This window comes from Aegilops tauschii, chromosome 4 (genome assembly GCF_002575655.3).
Source record: "Aegilops tauschii subsp. strangulata cultivar AL8/78 chromosome 4, Aet v6.0, whole genome shotgun sequence".
Classification (NCBI taxonomy): domain Eukaryota; kingdom Viridiplantae; phylum Streptophyta; class Magnoliopsida; order Poales; family Poaceae; genus Aegilops; species Aegilops tauschii.
The window spans coordinates 17,894,160-17,908,422 of record NC_053038.3 but is presented as its reverse complement, the minus strand read 5'-3'; the positions used below and the strand labels follow the sequence as shown (position 1 = coordinate 17,908,422).

The window sequence follows — 14,263 nt, the reverse complement described above, 5'->3', positions numbered from 1 at the left end:
GCAATTTCTTGAAGACCTTGGTGTGGTTCCTAGTGCCCAGGACTCGGTGGAGATCTATTGTGATAATAGTGGCGCCGTGGCTCAGGCAAGGGAGCCAAGTTCGCACCATAAGACAAGACATATTCAACGCAAATATAAACTCATTCGACATCATGTCGAAGAGGGTTTAGTGAAAGTACGCAAAGTTCACACGGATCTGAACGTGTCAGACCCGATGACAAAGCCTCTACCACGAGCAAAACATGAGCAGCACCGGATAGCCATTGGTGTTAGGGAAGCCATGTAACTGGATTATGACTCTAGTGCAAGTGGGAGTCTGTAGGAGATATGCCCTAGAGGCAGTAATAATGGTTATTTTGTATCTCCAAGTTTGTAATGAATGTTTATGATCCATGCTATAACTGCAATGATTCTCGAGTCTACAATATCCACGAGGCTCGGAGGGAACTCATATGCACGTGTGGTATAATAAACGGTAAAATATATTCCTAGTCTTGCCTCTAAGACTAGCTCAAGTATTGCATGATGATCCTGTTTTCCTGATCATGGGCATGACTATGCCGGCAATTTTGAGGGCACAATGTTGGTAGAACGCTTGTGTTGAATCAACCCGGATTGATGTTATGCTATGAGATACCTTCGTCACAAGTTTATGGTTAATATCATTGAGATAGTTAATGTTTGCATAATTCCTTAGACCATGAGAGTATCAAGTTCCTTCGTGCTTGCTTCGTGAACTTTGGGGTTTGTTAAACGTCATCCGTAACTGGGTGGCTATTACGGCAGCTTTCGGGTTCACGGAAAAGTATAGGAAGTAACAAGATAGCTCAAGATTGGGATTTGCTTCTCCGGCGATGGAGAGATATACTCGGGCCCTCTCGGTGTAACGGTATCCATCATCGTCTGGCCAGACACATTGTGATTTGATCACTGGGATGCCGGAACACGGAAACGAGAAAAGAGAACAAAACCGGTAACGAGGTAACTTGCATGCTGGACAAATTGTTGATCCACAGGAATGCAATAAATCTCACCTCGGGTGTTTGTGACATATCGCGAAGCAAAAGGAATAGCTCACTGCAACTGGAGGTTCACTCGAATATTTATTCGTGTGGGTATAGGGGTCAATATGGGTGTCCACGGCTCCGATGTTGATCATTGATCGGAAGGGGTTCCGGGTCATGTCTATACTTCACCGAACCTATAGGGTCACACGCTTAAGGGTCATCTATCTGCTGAATACTAGACAGGGAGTATGAGAAAAAATCACCGAAAAAGTTTCGGACACCGGAAAGGTTTCGGACAGCGGAATCGTACCGCAGAGAGAGGTCATCGGATAAGTTTCGATGGTACCGAAAAGTTGTTTCGGGATATACCATTAAGTCAGATTGGTTTCGGCAAATGCCTGATAATTCTTGGAGGGTGACAGAATCATTCTGGAAGCTTTTTGGAATTTTCTGAGATAAACCCGGAAATGTTCCGGAGCTGCCGGAGCCACTTCAGATGCGTTTCGCAGATGAAAATCACTAAAACCGGAATTGTTTCGGAACGCGTTGAAAATTATTTTAGTGGGTACTGGAAATGTTCTAAGCCTACATAAATATTTTCAGTTCGTACGGACGCTGAAAAATGTCGTCGTGAATAGTGAATGTGCTTTTTGGGATAATTTTGGAGAGCCACCTTTTTGACTTGGTCAAAGTTCTAGAAGGAAGTGGCTTACAAGGGAAGGAACCCCATTTGGGGGGGGGGCCTAGGGGTGGCCGGCCATGGGTGGTGGAGCTCCTTGGAGCTTTACATGGCATCCCATTTTGTCCTTAACACCCTCATGTGTGACCTAATGCATGGTTTTTTTTGGTAATTTGTGGAGGCACACTACCCCTTGGTTTTCCTATAAATAGAGGAGGTGAGGGCTGCCATCTCTTCATCCCTTGCTCTCATACACATGCCATGCATTATCTGGCTTCTTCTCTCCCTCCCACGAAAAGAGTTTCATAGAGCCGTAAGGCTGTCTGGGTTCCGGCAGGAACTAGTTCTGGACGGCGAAGCCCTGCCGGATAGCTGACACCGTATGTGTGCAACCCCATAGAGAGTTTGTAGTTTCGATCTTTTGCCCGAGGGGTTGTTCGAGTGTCCTCCCGAAGGGCTGTCTGAGCCTCCGTCCGAGTTTCGAGGGTCCTCCCGAAGGGCTGTCCGCGACATTGTCCGGGGGACTGTCCGACCGCCTCCCGAAGGGCTGTCCGGAGAGGGAGTACATCCTCGCGGTTGGGAGGTTGTAAATCCTAGCTGCGGGGATCTGCACCGACGATCTACACCGACTCTTCTTCCGCTGCGCTTCGAGTCGGTACGGATCAGATCAAACCTTGTATGCAGTCTCCATAGTGGTCCTAGGCGTGCTCGCTATACCGAAAATTTTCGTTTTCTGTCGCTTTCCCCTACAGCCTCACGCCCATGTCGTCGCCTTCATCATCTCTGTCGCCACCACCACCTCCTTGCATGATGGCGGGGGAGGAGGCCCGGCTCATGGAACGTGTCATGGAGGACTCCACGAAGACGCATGATGAGCGCCAATGGGAGGGCCTCGAGGAGATGATGGCCCTCTCTGCGACCGGCGACGTCGCCATCCCCGAGTTGCAGATGGTGAGGGTGGAGGAGGTGATGGAGGAGGAGCCCGTGGCCGCGTTCCACCCGGGCCTGGTGGGCCAGCAGTGGAGCTGGTCGTGCATTGCTCCGGAGATGGCCGACGCCGTGGGGGGCATGAACCGGTGCCCCACGCCGCCGCGGTCACCGGAGCGAGAGGCGTTGCCATGGGAGGAGGTGGTGCAGGCACCTCCCGCCTTTCAGCCCTTCCCCGTGTACCACGCACCGCCCTTCCACCTCTGAACGCCGGCGGACTACGTCGACCTCGTCAGCGACGACGACGACAATGGCGGCCACTGAGAAGACGGCCACGGCCACGATATCGACGGGAGCACGCGGGCGGCGGTTTTATTTTGTTTTTTAATGTTAATTATGTCTATGTGAACCATGGAACTAAGCCGTTTTGTGGCCGTGATGGTTAATTTATGTTTTATGTTTTTATGTTTGCGTTTATTTAATTTTTTCGGCATTTCATTTTAGTTTTGTGTTTTATTTAATCACGTCCACCCCGAACATGATTTGGGATGCGGCCGCGCGTTGGGCGCATCGGCAACCCAACAGCACCAAGCGAACATGGGCGAACCCATTGCCGCCCCAAACGGTCCGGCCAAACGGGACGTCCGTTTGGAGTCGTGCGGTGGAGTTGGTCTAAGGCGCAGAGTGTACTCTACTAGTACGTGTGTAATATTGCATTGCATGCACGAAAATAAAGAGCGCGTACCCTCGGTTTGGCAAAAGACTACACTCATTGACTCACGAAACAGTTTGAATTCAATTCGCCAAGTTGAATTTCGTCTGGTCTCCCTTGTACCAATACGTGCATGCAGTGATCGATTCAAATTTCATGCATCAGTGCGCCTGGAACTGGTCGGGGCCGTAAACCGTTGGGGTCGAGCCGAGCCGAGCCGAGGCCCCGGCCGGCGGGTCGAACAAACAAAGCTGGAACCTGCAAGCACCCATCTCCTTTCGCACAGCCGGATTAGAGAGGGCGTGCTCGCCTGCCAAGCCACCGGCTACCTCTCGACAAGACTCCCTAGACGGGCACAGGCTTTTGCCATCTGCAACGGCCAAGCCAACGGGCTTCTCACCTCTGGCTCCTCTTGACATGACCAGACGCCCCACTTGCAGCTTGCTTGCATACCCCGTCAGCCGTACCTCAACGGAGAGAGAGAGAGACCGCATATTCTTTCACAGGGAGAGCTACTGACGATGCCTCAGTGGTGGTGGTTGGAAGAGAGAGAGAGCGAGCGCGCGAGCGCGCAGCGTAGTAGTATAACAACAATGACCAAGCTTTGTTTGGAAACTGGAAACAATAATCAAAATGACCGCCAGAATCTTTTGCACCAAGGACCCCGGACAAACCAATCAAGCTAAGGGCATCTTCAACATGCGCGCGAGATATGACGCGCGGGGAAAAAGCGGATTTTAGCACGTGCGGGCCGGTTTGGCTCGCTTCAGCAGGCGCAGGAAAATACGGCGCGGGAGAAAGAACTGTGCGCGCGAAAAAGCGGCACTCGCAATAAAAACCCGCGCGCGCGAGCCCACCAACCGCCACTCCATCGCCTCCTTCTTTCCCGCCGCGCCCTTCTTCCTCGCCTCCAGCGCCCCGTCGCCGCCACCACGCCCTTCTCCCCACGTGGCCGCGCCTTCTCCTCCGCCACAGACATGCCACTGCACGCCCGGAGCAGCTCTAGCTATCGCGGCGTCCGCGCCCGCCCCTCCGGCATGTATTATGCGGAGATCCACTCCTGTGATACGCGTCTCAGTCTTGGGACGTTCGAGACCGCCAATAAGGCCGGCCGCGCATACGGCACGGCGGCGTGGCGCCTCTCGAGGCCACGTTCACGGATGAACTTCTCGGATGCGCGGACGTTCCAGCATGCGCATGACCTCGCGCCTCCGCCGCAGCTGATCACCGACGAGGACCGCCGCATCCAGCGTAGGTGGGAGCGCCGACTCCTCCTCGCCGAGGCGGACGAGCACGCCATGGCAGAGTGGCGCCGGCGCTTCCGGGAGGATGTCACCGCCGAAAATGACTTCTGGGCGCAGAAGAGGTGTCGACCTTTGACGACAATGATCCTTGATGGAATGACGCGTTCCTGTCGTCGGACTACACCACCGAGGAGGACGACGACAACGAGGAGTAAATTCTAGTCTATTTGCATCGTACTATCGTTTTTATCTATTTTATTTGTATCGTATTAACTAGTTTGTGGTATTCGGCTTGAACTATGCTATTTGAATTTTCTCTATATGTTGTTTTATCGTTCGTACGTGTTTCATCATAGCATCGGTTACTCGCACGCGCGGGACTTTTACGGTGCCTGCTGACCATATTTTATAGCGGCCGCTGGAGTCAGCGTCCTGCTGCGCATAAAAAAGTCTATTTCAACGCTATAAAAATTATTTAGCGCGCCGCGTGTTGCGCGCCTGTTGAAGATGCTCTAACTCAGGAGGCAACGCGGGATAACCCAGCAGGCCAGCACCGGGACCATGCAGCAGTGAGCTAGTCGGACACAACGGCGACTTCAATTCATAGCACAAAGTGGCTGGCAATGGAGGCAAAAAACACAAAACTAAACTTTAATGACAAGTTTAGCATGAAATGATCCAAGTTGGAAACTCTTTTCACGGTCTAACTCTTTTTGCTACCACCACCCACCACCCACCAAGACGTGTACAAGGCCTACCACAAGAGATATTGGCGTTATCCCCTAGTCCATGCTCGGTCAGTCGCTGTGCGCTGACCAGGCCCCGGTGACGACGTGACGTTGCCAAAGGCTACTGTCACAGGCTAGGGTGTTTGCCCACTAGCCCATCGGCGGAGTAGAATGTAGAGCAGCGCCATACCTTTGTTTTTTCAGGAACACAGTGATAACAAAAATCACTCAGGTGGCTCATTACAATCAGCATGAAGGATCTTCTGCTCAAGTGTAGCCGAGCAAAGCACGTATAGGAAGCACTGGGCATTCATGAATTAATTGAGAGATCTTGTCTTGTTCATCGTCCAGGACAGTCTATTTTAGAGGAATTGTTGTACTCGTGCCCTCATCAGTCACTGGTTTTGGGACAGGCCCCATTGCCAGAGCTTGTTGCGGTGGCCCGTTGGTATCTATGGTGGGAGAGGAGACAAATTAGCTGTGATATTCAGGTGCAGTCCCCAGAAAGATCTGCGATGGCAATCAAAGTGTTATCCTCAAATTTCAGGTCTGCTGAAGTCTCTCATGCAAGGTTGAGAAAGGATAGAAGGGCTCCACCGACAGGTGATTGTGTTAAGATAAACGTTGATGCTTCTTTCGATCCAGATATGTTAAGGGGAACTATAGGTGCAGTCATTCGTGATAAAAAAGGGAAGTTCATAGCCCCGTGTAATGCACGTTTGGTTATGGTTCAAGATGTTCATTCGGCCGAGGCTCTCGCTCTCAAGCATGGTTTGTTCTTTAGCTGAATCCATGGGTTGTAATAGAGTTGTTATGAGTTCTGATAATAGTGAATTAATAGAAATTATGATGAATGAGAGGCCTCTTACAGGTATTGCTGCAGCGATTCTTCATGATTGTTTTTCTATGGAGCCAGAATTTGTTAGGGTCAAGTATGAGCATGCGAATAGGGAAACGAATTCTGTAGCTCATGAACTAGCCCAGTTAGCTAAGTTCCAGACCAGTAGGGTCTGGTTGGATGATCCTCCCCCCTCTATTGTACCTCTCATGGTGAACAATGTAACATTATTATCTATTAAATAAAGAGGTCTTTTTTTGAGGTAAAAAAACAATCAGCATGAAGGATTCCACGTAGGTCATCAGGAACATTCGCCACCAGGACTTGATCTCCTTTTTCCCTTGAAATAAAGGTAATAGAGCATTTTCTACCTCATATAACAAGCTAGAAAAGCCTGGATGACCAAAGGTTAATTACATGGATGGTTGTGTGAGCGCTGCACAACACAACATATGCAACAGGCCATAGCCAAACCTTACAAGAAAAAAATTGAACATCAAGGTGTGCAGATGCCGCCATTCAATGACATCAAGGTGGTTCGCATCCAGAAGCTGGCTACGCTCTTTGACGACACGCAGCTGAAATCACTATTTTGACCCTTTTGGCTAAGTTCATGACGATCTGGCCCTGTTTTGTAAAAAATTCGAGATTTGACCTTTTTCCCTACCGCCACGGTCCTTGGCGGTAGAGTAACACAGCCTATCACCACGGTCTTCGATGGTAGAGATCTGCTCAATGTAGACGGCGCCGTCTGGCCTGCTGACGTGGATAAGTACCCTGCCTCAGCGATAGGATTTTAGCCCAAACCCTTTTGTTGCCTCGTGCACTTTTTCTGGGCGGTAGGGCGTGTAACCCTACTGTCGGTGTCAAAACCGACAGACCTCGGAGTTGGGGGTCCTAAGCTGTGGATCTCGGATCGAGGGTAACAGGAACGAAGGGGACGATAATTACCCAGGTTCAAGCCCTCTTGATGGAGGTAAAACCCTATGTCCTACTCTTGTTTATATTGATGGAGATGTATCAAGTACAGAGTTGATTTACCTCGAGATCGTAATGTGTAGTCTAACTCTAGGGCTAGGTGAATGATTTTGCGTTGATATTCCCTCTACGGGCTAAACCCTCTGGCTTATATACACGCCAGGGGGTATCTAGGGTTACAAGGTTGGTATCTAGGAGCGAGGCAGCAGGAGAGATATTGGAGTACATGTCAAGCCTTCGGTGGAGGTAGTCCCGATTACGCCTCGAGCGTACAGCTCCCGGAGTCCATCTTGATTATGAATGAGGGCCCGCCAGCCCAAACCGAGGACCGTGGGCCGACCAGGTTAGCACCCCCCAATCCAGGACACCGCCAGTAGCCTCTGAACAGGTCTTCGACGTCGAAGACATCTTCGTGGGACTTCGGATCCGGAGTCTTCGGCTCGACAGGCGAGTTCCCCTCTATGGAGTCTTTAAATACCAACGGTCCTGCCAGGTGGACCCGGACTTACCGCACGTGGCTCTAGTCCATGACCTTGGTAACCGTGCCTTTACAGGGAAGCGAGTCGCTTTAGGGAGCGACGATTTACCGCACCAATCCAACTCTTCCTTTCCAAACCAATCGCGCCAGGGTTTCCTCCTCTCGAGTCCATCCTCTAGAGTTCCTATGGCGAGCGATGCAGGATCCTCCAGGCGCCTGCACGACCCTGTTAGAGGCGATCGGGGCAGTTGCGCAGTCTCACGCCTTCGTCTGGAGCATTTAGCCAAGCAAGGTTATCTGCCAGATTCAGATCTGACTACGACCCGCGCAAGATTGACATCCATGAGCGGTCAAGTATATGCAGAGAATCACCCGTCCCCTCAAGAGGGCGAGAGGGTATGTTTTGTCTCCTTTTTGCTACGGGGACTAGGGTTTCCTATTCACCCCTTCCTCCGGGGTCTGCTGGAGTTTTATGGGTTGCAGCTTCATCACCTCATCCCCAATGCTATTCTACATATCGCGGGGTACGTCGCCCTCTATGAGATGCACCTCGGATGCGAGGCACACTTTGAGTTGTGGCGGAGGTACTTCTGCATAATGCCTTATTCCCCAACCGAGAAGTTATATGAGTTCGGGGAACTCGAAGTCTTCCGAATCGAGGGGACAGAATACCCGCCCGGCTCACCTAGGGAGGATACCGACGTCTAGCCGACCGAATGGTTTTATATAGACGACGTCCCCTTCATGGAGCCAGTTCGGCCAGGACTTCCATTATTCTCTATGGAACCCCTGAAGAGGCGATACAGCTCGAGGCCAAAAAACACTACAAGAAATATGTCAACTTGTGACCTTCTGTCAGTGACCCTGGAAGAATTGGTAATAAATCTACGACCATTTGATACCAATTGGTCAAAAGCTGTTCGGGGGGCTCCAAACCCTAAACTATATCGACCATTTTGGTCAAAAGGTTGTAATTTCCTTACACGAAATGGTCATAAAGCAGACATCATTGGTCTGCTGCCTTATTTCTAGCTTATCACGACCAATATAGATGGTCATAACCTTGTAAATTGTGGTGGATTGCTATGACTAGGCGCCACATCATCAGTTTTGCCTATGTGTCATGTCCATGTGTCAATTTTTGCCCTAGGTTGTGAAGCAACCTATATTTCTGTCATTCCCAAAAACCCAAAAAAATTGGGCATTCTTTACTTCCAAATCATTGCCTCATGACAGTAACTCCATTTGCCTGGTAAATCTTCCTCGGCAAATTTCCAAAGTTTTTGTTCAGCTCAAACTGTTGTGAAGGAAGTACTAGCTAGGCATATCCTAACGAGCTGAATTTTTGCCACATCTTGTATATTCCCAAATCATAGCTCTCCACAAAATTTGAGCCCCATCTAACAATACATGTGAGGTCAGCATCCAATCTTTGTTTCTAGTGATATTTTCAGTTTGTGAAGCAACTATATTTTATGTTAATTTATAATTGCTGAAAATTTACCACGACATGACCCTGCCCATAGAACCTCCATCCACCAAATTTTAGCTCATTTATTCTAGCCAATTTCCCTCAACATTTTTCCTAATTTTCTGTTCAATGGAGAGCACCGTGAAGGAAGTACCATTTTTATGTATCCAAATGGTATGAAAATTTTAAAGTGGCTTCACATGCCCAAATTATCCTCCTCCTCCAAATTTCAGATCAATCCATTCATTCATTTGAGTCTAGCTTCAACATTCATATTTTTGTCCAGTGTGGTACGTTGCAAAGCAAATGCCACCTAGGCTCCTCCATTTGAGCTGGAAATTTGTGAAGACAGTCTTCTTAGTAGATGATCATCCTCAACCAAAACTCATGCCCATTGGCTATGTGTATTTCCCGTATCGCTAATCAAACACTTGGCTGCTAATTCATGTTTGAGCATAGTTCGGTCTCCTCGTTAGATTCTTCTGTTGTCATTTTCTTCCTAGCACCTACCTGGGGAGTTCCCAACCCACTAGACATGCCTATGCCGTCCAGAACGCAGGGCAATGCCACGGTCACGCGGTGACCATGAGGCGGTCATGGGAGTTTACGCGCTCTGGAGTTGGGGCCCTCGGCCACCATCCAAAACTCGACGTATTGCCACAAAACCATGTATTTCTCATTAAATATATACTTATGTATCTAGAAATTATTTAAAAAAATAAAGAGCAAACTATAAGGCAGTTGCAGTTCAAATTTGACCCGCTTCCTACTGAATTGGCGGAAATTTGTCTTTTTCACCAGAGGTGGATCAAAACTTTTGACACCCAACCATTTTGTCAATTGTGCATTAAATATGGCCTAGTATTTTAGAAAATTGATTTGGTCCAATTTTGCAACAAATATATGGTAGGTCCTTCACAGAAAAAACTCATGCTGGGCACTTAGAAAATGAAAAATTGGTTTTTCGTCCAAAGAAAATGAAAACTCCCTTAGGCAACATTGTTTACCATTCCAAGATGCACCCTTGTGAACAATATGAGATCATTCGAACAAATTATGCCATTAATGTGGCCATAAGATCGATTATTTGGCTTGAAAGCCATGAATCTTCACACATGATAGCTCATTTCTGAGAACACTTTTTCAAAAGAATTGACGTGTTACAAGTTTATTATTTTTCCTCGTAACTTGGTCACATGTAATGACATAATGCAAAGGTTTTCCATTTTTTTGAATTTTTTGCCCGTTTCAAAATGCGGTCAAAACGGCGGGCATGACCGTTCCTAGCTAGTCGTTGAATATTGAAAAACTTTTTGTTTTTCTTTGATTAAATAGATACTTATGTACCTATAAATGATTTTTGGAAAAATAAAGAGCAAACCATGAGGCAGCTGCAGTTCAAATTTGACCCGCTTCCCGCTGAATCGGCAGAAATTTGTCTTTTTCACCAGAGGTGGATCAAAGCTTTTGACACCCAACCATTTGGTCAATTGTGCATTATATATGGCCTAGTATTTTATAAAAATGATTTGGTACAATATTGCAACAAATATATGGTAGGTCCTTCACAAAAAACTCATTTTGGGCACTCAAAAAATAGAAAATGAATTTTTCGTCCAAAGAAAATGAAAAATTCCTTCGGCAACATTGTTTGCCATCCCAAGATGCACCCTTACGCACAATATGAGATCATTTGAACAAACTATGCCATGAATGTTGCCATAAGATTGATCATTTGGCTTGAAAGCCATGCATCTTCACGCATGATAGTTCGTTTCTGAGAACACTTTTTAAAAATAATTACCGTATTACAAGTTTATTATTTTTCTTGGTAAATTGGTCACATATAATGACACAATGCGAAGGTTTTCCAATTTTTTGATTTTTTTTAATTTTTTATGCCCGTTTCAAAATGCGGTGTGATACGTCTCCAACGTATCTATATTTTTTGATTGTTCCATGCTATTATATTATCTGTTTTGGATGTTTAATGGGCTTTATTATGCACTTTTATATTATTTTTGGGACTAACCTACTAACCGGAGGCCAAGTGCAAATTGCTGTTTTTTTTGCCTATTTCAGTGTTTCGCAGAAAAGGAAAATATCAAACGGAGTCCAAACGGAATGAAACCTTCGCGAGGATCGTTGTTGGAACAAACGCAATCCAGGAGACTTGGAGTGGACGTCAAGGAAGCAACGAGGCGGCCACGAGGTAGGAGGGCGCGCCCAGGGGGGTAGGCGCGCCCCCACCCTCGTGGGCCCCTCGTGGCTCCACCGACCTACTTCCTTCGCCTATATATACTCTTATACCCTAAAAACATCCAGGAGCATCACGAAACACTTTTTCCACCGCCGCAACCTTCTGTACCCGTGAGATCCCATCTTGGGGCCTTTTCCGGTGCTCCGCCGGAGGGGGAATCGATCACGGAGGGCTTCTACATCAACACCATAGCCTCTCCGATGATGTGTGAGTAGTTTACCACAGACCTTCGGGTCCATAGTTATTAGCTAGATGGCTTCTTCTCTCTCTTTAGATCTCAATACAAAGTTTTCCTCGATTCTCTTGGATATATATTCGATGTAATACTTTTTGCGGTGTGTTTGTCGAGATCCGATGAATTGTGGGTTTATGATCAAGATTATCTGTGAACAATATTTGGTTCTTCTCTGAATTCTTTTATGTATGATTTGATATCTTTGCAAGTCTCTTCGAATTATCAGTTTGGTTTGGCCTACTAGATTGATCTTTCTTGCAATGGGAGAAGTGCTTAGCTTTGGGTTCAATCTTGCGGTGTCCTTTCCCAGTGACAGCAGGGGCAGCAAGGCACGTATTGTATTGTTGCCATCGAAGATAAAAAGATGGGGTTTATATCATATTGCTTGAGTTTATCCCTCTACATCATGTCATCTTGCTTAATGCGTTACTCTGTTCTTATGAACTTAATACTCTAGATGCATGCTGGATAGCGGTCGATGTGTGGAGTAATAGTAGTAGATGCAGAATCGTTTCGGTCTACTTGTCGCGGACGTGATGCCTATATACATGATCATGCCTAGATATTCTCATAACTATGCACTTTTCTGTCAATTGCTCGACACTAATTCGTTCACCCACTGTAGAATATGCTATCTTGAGAGAAGCCACTAGTGAAACCTATGGCCCCCGGGTCTATCTTCCATCATATAAATCTCGTGGCAACGTGCTATTTCTGTCGCCGTTTATTTTGCAATCTTTACTTTGCAATCTATACCATAAAATACCAAAAATACTTATCTTATTATTTCTATCAGATCTCACTTTTGCAGGTGGCCGTGAAGGGATTGACAACCCCTTTATCGCGTTGGTTGCAAGGTTCTTATTTATTTGTGCAGGTACGAGGGATTTGCGTGTAGTCTCCTACTGGATTGATACCTTGGTTCTCAAAACTGAGGGAAATACTTACACTACTTTGCTGCATCACCCTTTCCTTTTCAAGGGAAAACCAACGCATGCTCAAGAGGTAGCACGGTCAAAACGGCGGGCATGACCGTTCCTTGCTAGTGATTGAATCTTGGAAAACTTTTTGTGTTTCTCTGATTAAATAGATACTTATGTACCTAAAAATGATTTTAGGAAAAATAAAGAGCAAACTATGAGGCAGCTGCAGTTCAAATTTTACCCGCTTCCCACTAAATCGGCGAAAATTTGTCTTTTTCACGAGAAGTGGATCGAAACTTTTGACACCCAACCATTTGGTCAATTGTGAATCACATATGGCCTAGTATTTTATGAAAATGATTTGGTCCAATATTGCAACAAATATATGGTAGGTCCTTCACAAGAAACTCATTTTGGGCACTCGAAAAATAGAAAATGAATTTTTCGTCCAAAGAAAATGAAAACTTCCTTATGCAACATTGTTTTCCATCCCAAGATGCATCCTTGTGGACAATATGAGATCATTTGAACAAACTATGCCATGAATGTGGTCATAAGATTGATCATTTGGCTTGAAAGCCATGCATCTTCATGTATGATAGCTCGTTTCTGAGAACAGTTTTTAAAAATAATTACTGTATTACAAGTTTATTATTTTTCCTGGTAAATTGGTCACATATAATGACACAATGAGAAGGTTTTCCGATTTTTTGATTTTTTTTTGAATTTTTATGCCCGTTTCAAAATGTGATCAAAACGGGGGGCATGACCGTTCCTAGCTAGTGGTTGAATCTTGGAAAACTTTTTGTGTTTCTCTGATTAAATAGATTCTTATGTACCTAAAAATGATTTTCGGAAAAAATAAAGAGCAAACTATGAGACAGCTGCAGTTCAAATTTGACCCGCTTCCTGCTGAATCGGCGAAAATTTATCTTTTTCATCAAAGGTGGATCGAATCTTTTGACACCCAACCATTTGGTCAATTGTACATTAAATATGTCCTAATATTTTAGAAAATTAATTTGGTCCAAATTTGTAACAAATATATGGTAGGTCCTTCACAAAAGAACTCATTTTGGACACTCGAAAAATGAAAATAAAAGAACTCATTTCTCATAACTCTTTAAAAAATATTTATCTTATTTCAATTTGTGATTATTCCTGAAAACTATAGTCAAATTTGCTGACACAATGAGAAGTTTTTTTTTCAATTTTTTAGGTCATAATAAAATAGCTAACATGATTTAGCACCTTACTTTTAGTCGATTACGACCAATTTAAATGGTCAAAATATCATACCTATATACTGCGTTCCGATTGGTCCAGGGGCCTCTCACGCGGATCGTGGATAAATCACCGTTGGATGCTCCTGGATCCAACGGCCCGCACCTCACCCTCTCACCCACCCACCGCGAGATACCTCTCGCTCCCCGCGCAGTGAACCCTAGCGCTCTCACCCACTCAGCCCCGCACTTCCTCCTTCTGGATCTTGATGCGCCGCCGCCCCCAATCCCACTCCCTCTATCTGGATCTCGATGCGCCGTCGCCCCCACCCCACTCCCTCCCACGTTGTCCACCGGCATTCCCCTCACACTCTCACCGCTCGCCCTCTCATCCGCCTCCCGTCCCCTCGGCGGCGGCGCCCTCCCCATTGCTATCCCCCAACCCCGGCAGCAACCTCGTTTCCCTCAACAGCCAGATCCCGCTCACGCTCCTCATCGTCCTCCTCGACCTGCTCCTCCCGCCGGCGCTCCTCTCCAACTTCCTCTCCGTCGGTGTCTGA

At 46.7% G+C, this 14,263-nt stretch overlaps 1 protein-coding gene across 1 annotated transcript; it reads left to right on the top strand.

Annotated features, from left to right (window-relative positions):
• Positions 1 to 4,302: 4,302 nt before the first annotated feature.
• Positions 4,303 to 14,263, top strand: LOC109742601 (dehydration-responsive element-binding protein 2A-like). The gene is made up of 2 exons (XM_020301703.1): positions 4,303 to 4,691; positions 14,176 to 14,263. Exons 1-2 carry the CDS (start codon positions 4,303 to 4,305, stop codon positions 14,261 to 14,263), a joined length of 477 nt encoding a protein of 158 aa, XP_020157292.1.

Bases quoted from the DNA above. Each gene is read 5' to 3' on its own strand.
- LOC109742601 (XM_020301703.1), top strand. From the start codon at position 4,303: ATGCCACTGCACGCCCGGAGCAGCTCTAGCTATCGCGGCGTCCGCGCC. The intron at 4,692-14,175 runs GTGTCGACCTTT...TTCCCTCAACAG, and splicing joins GACTTCTGGGCGCAGAAGAG to CCAGATCCCGCTCACGCTCC.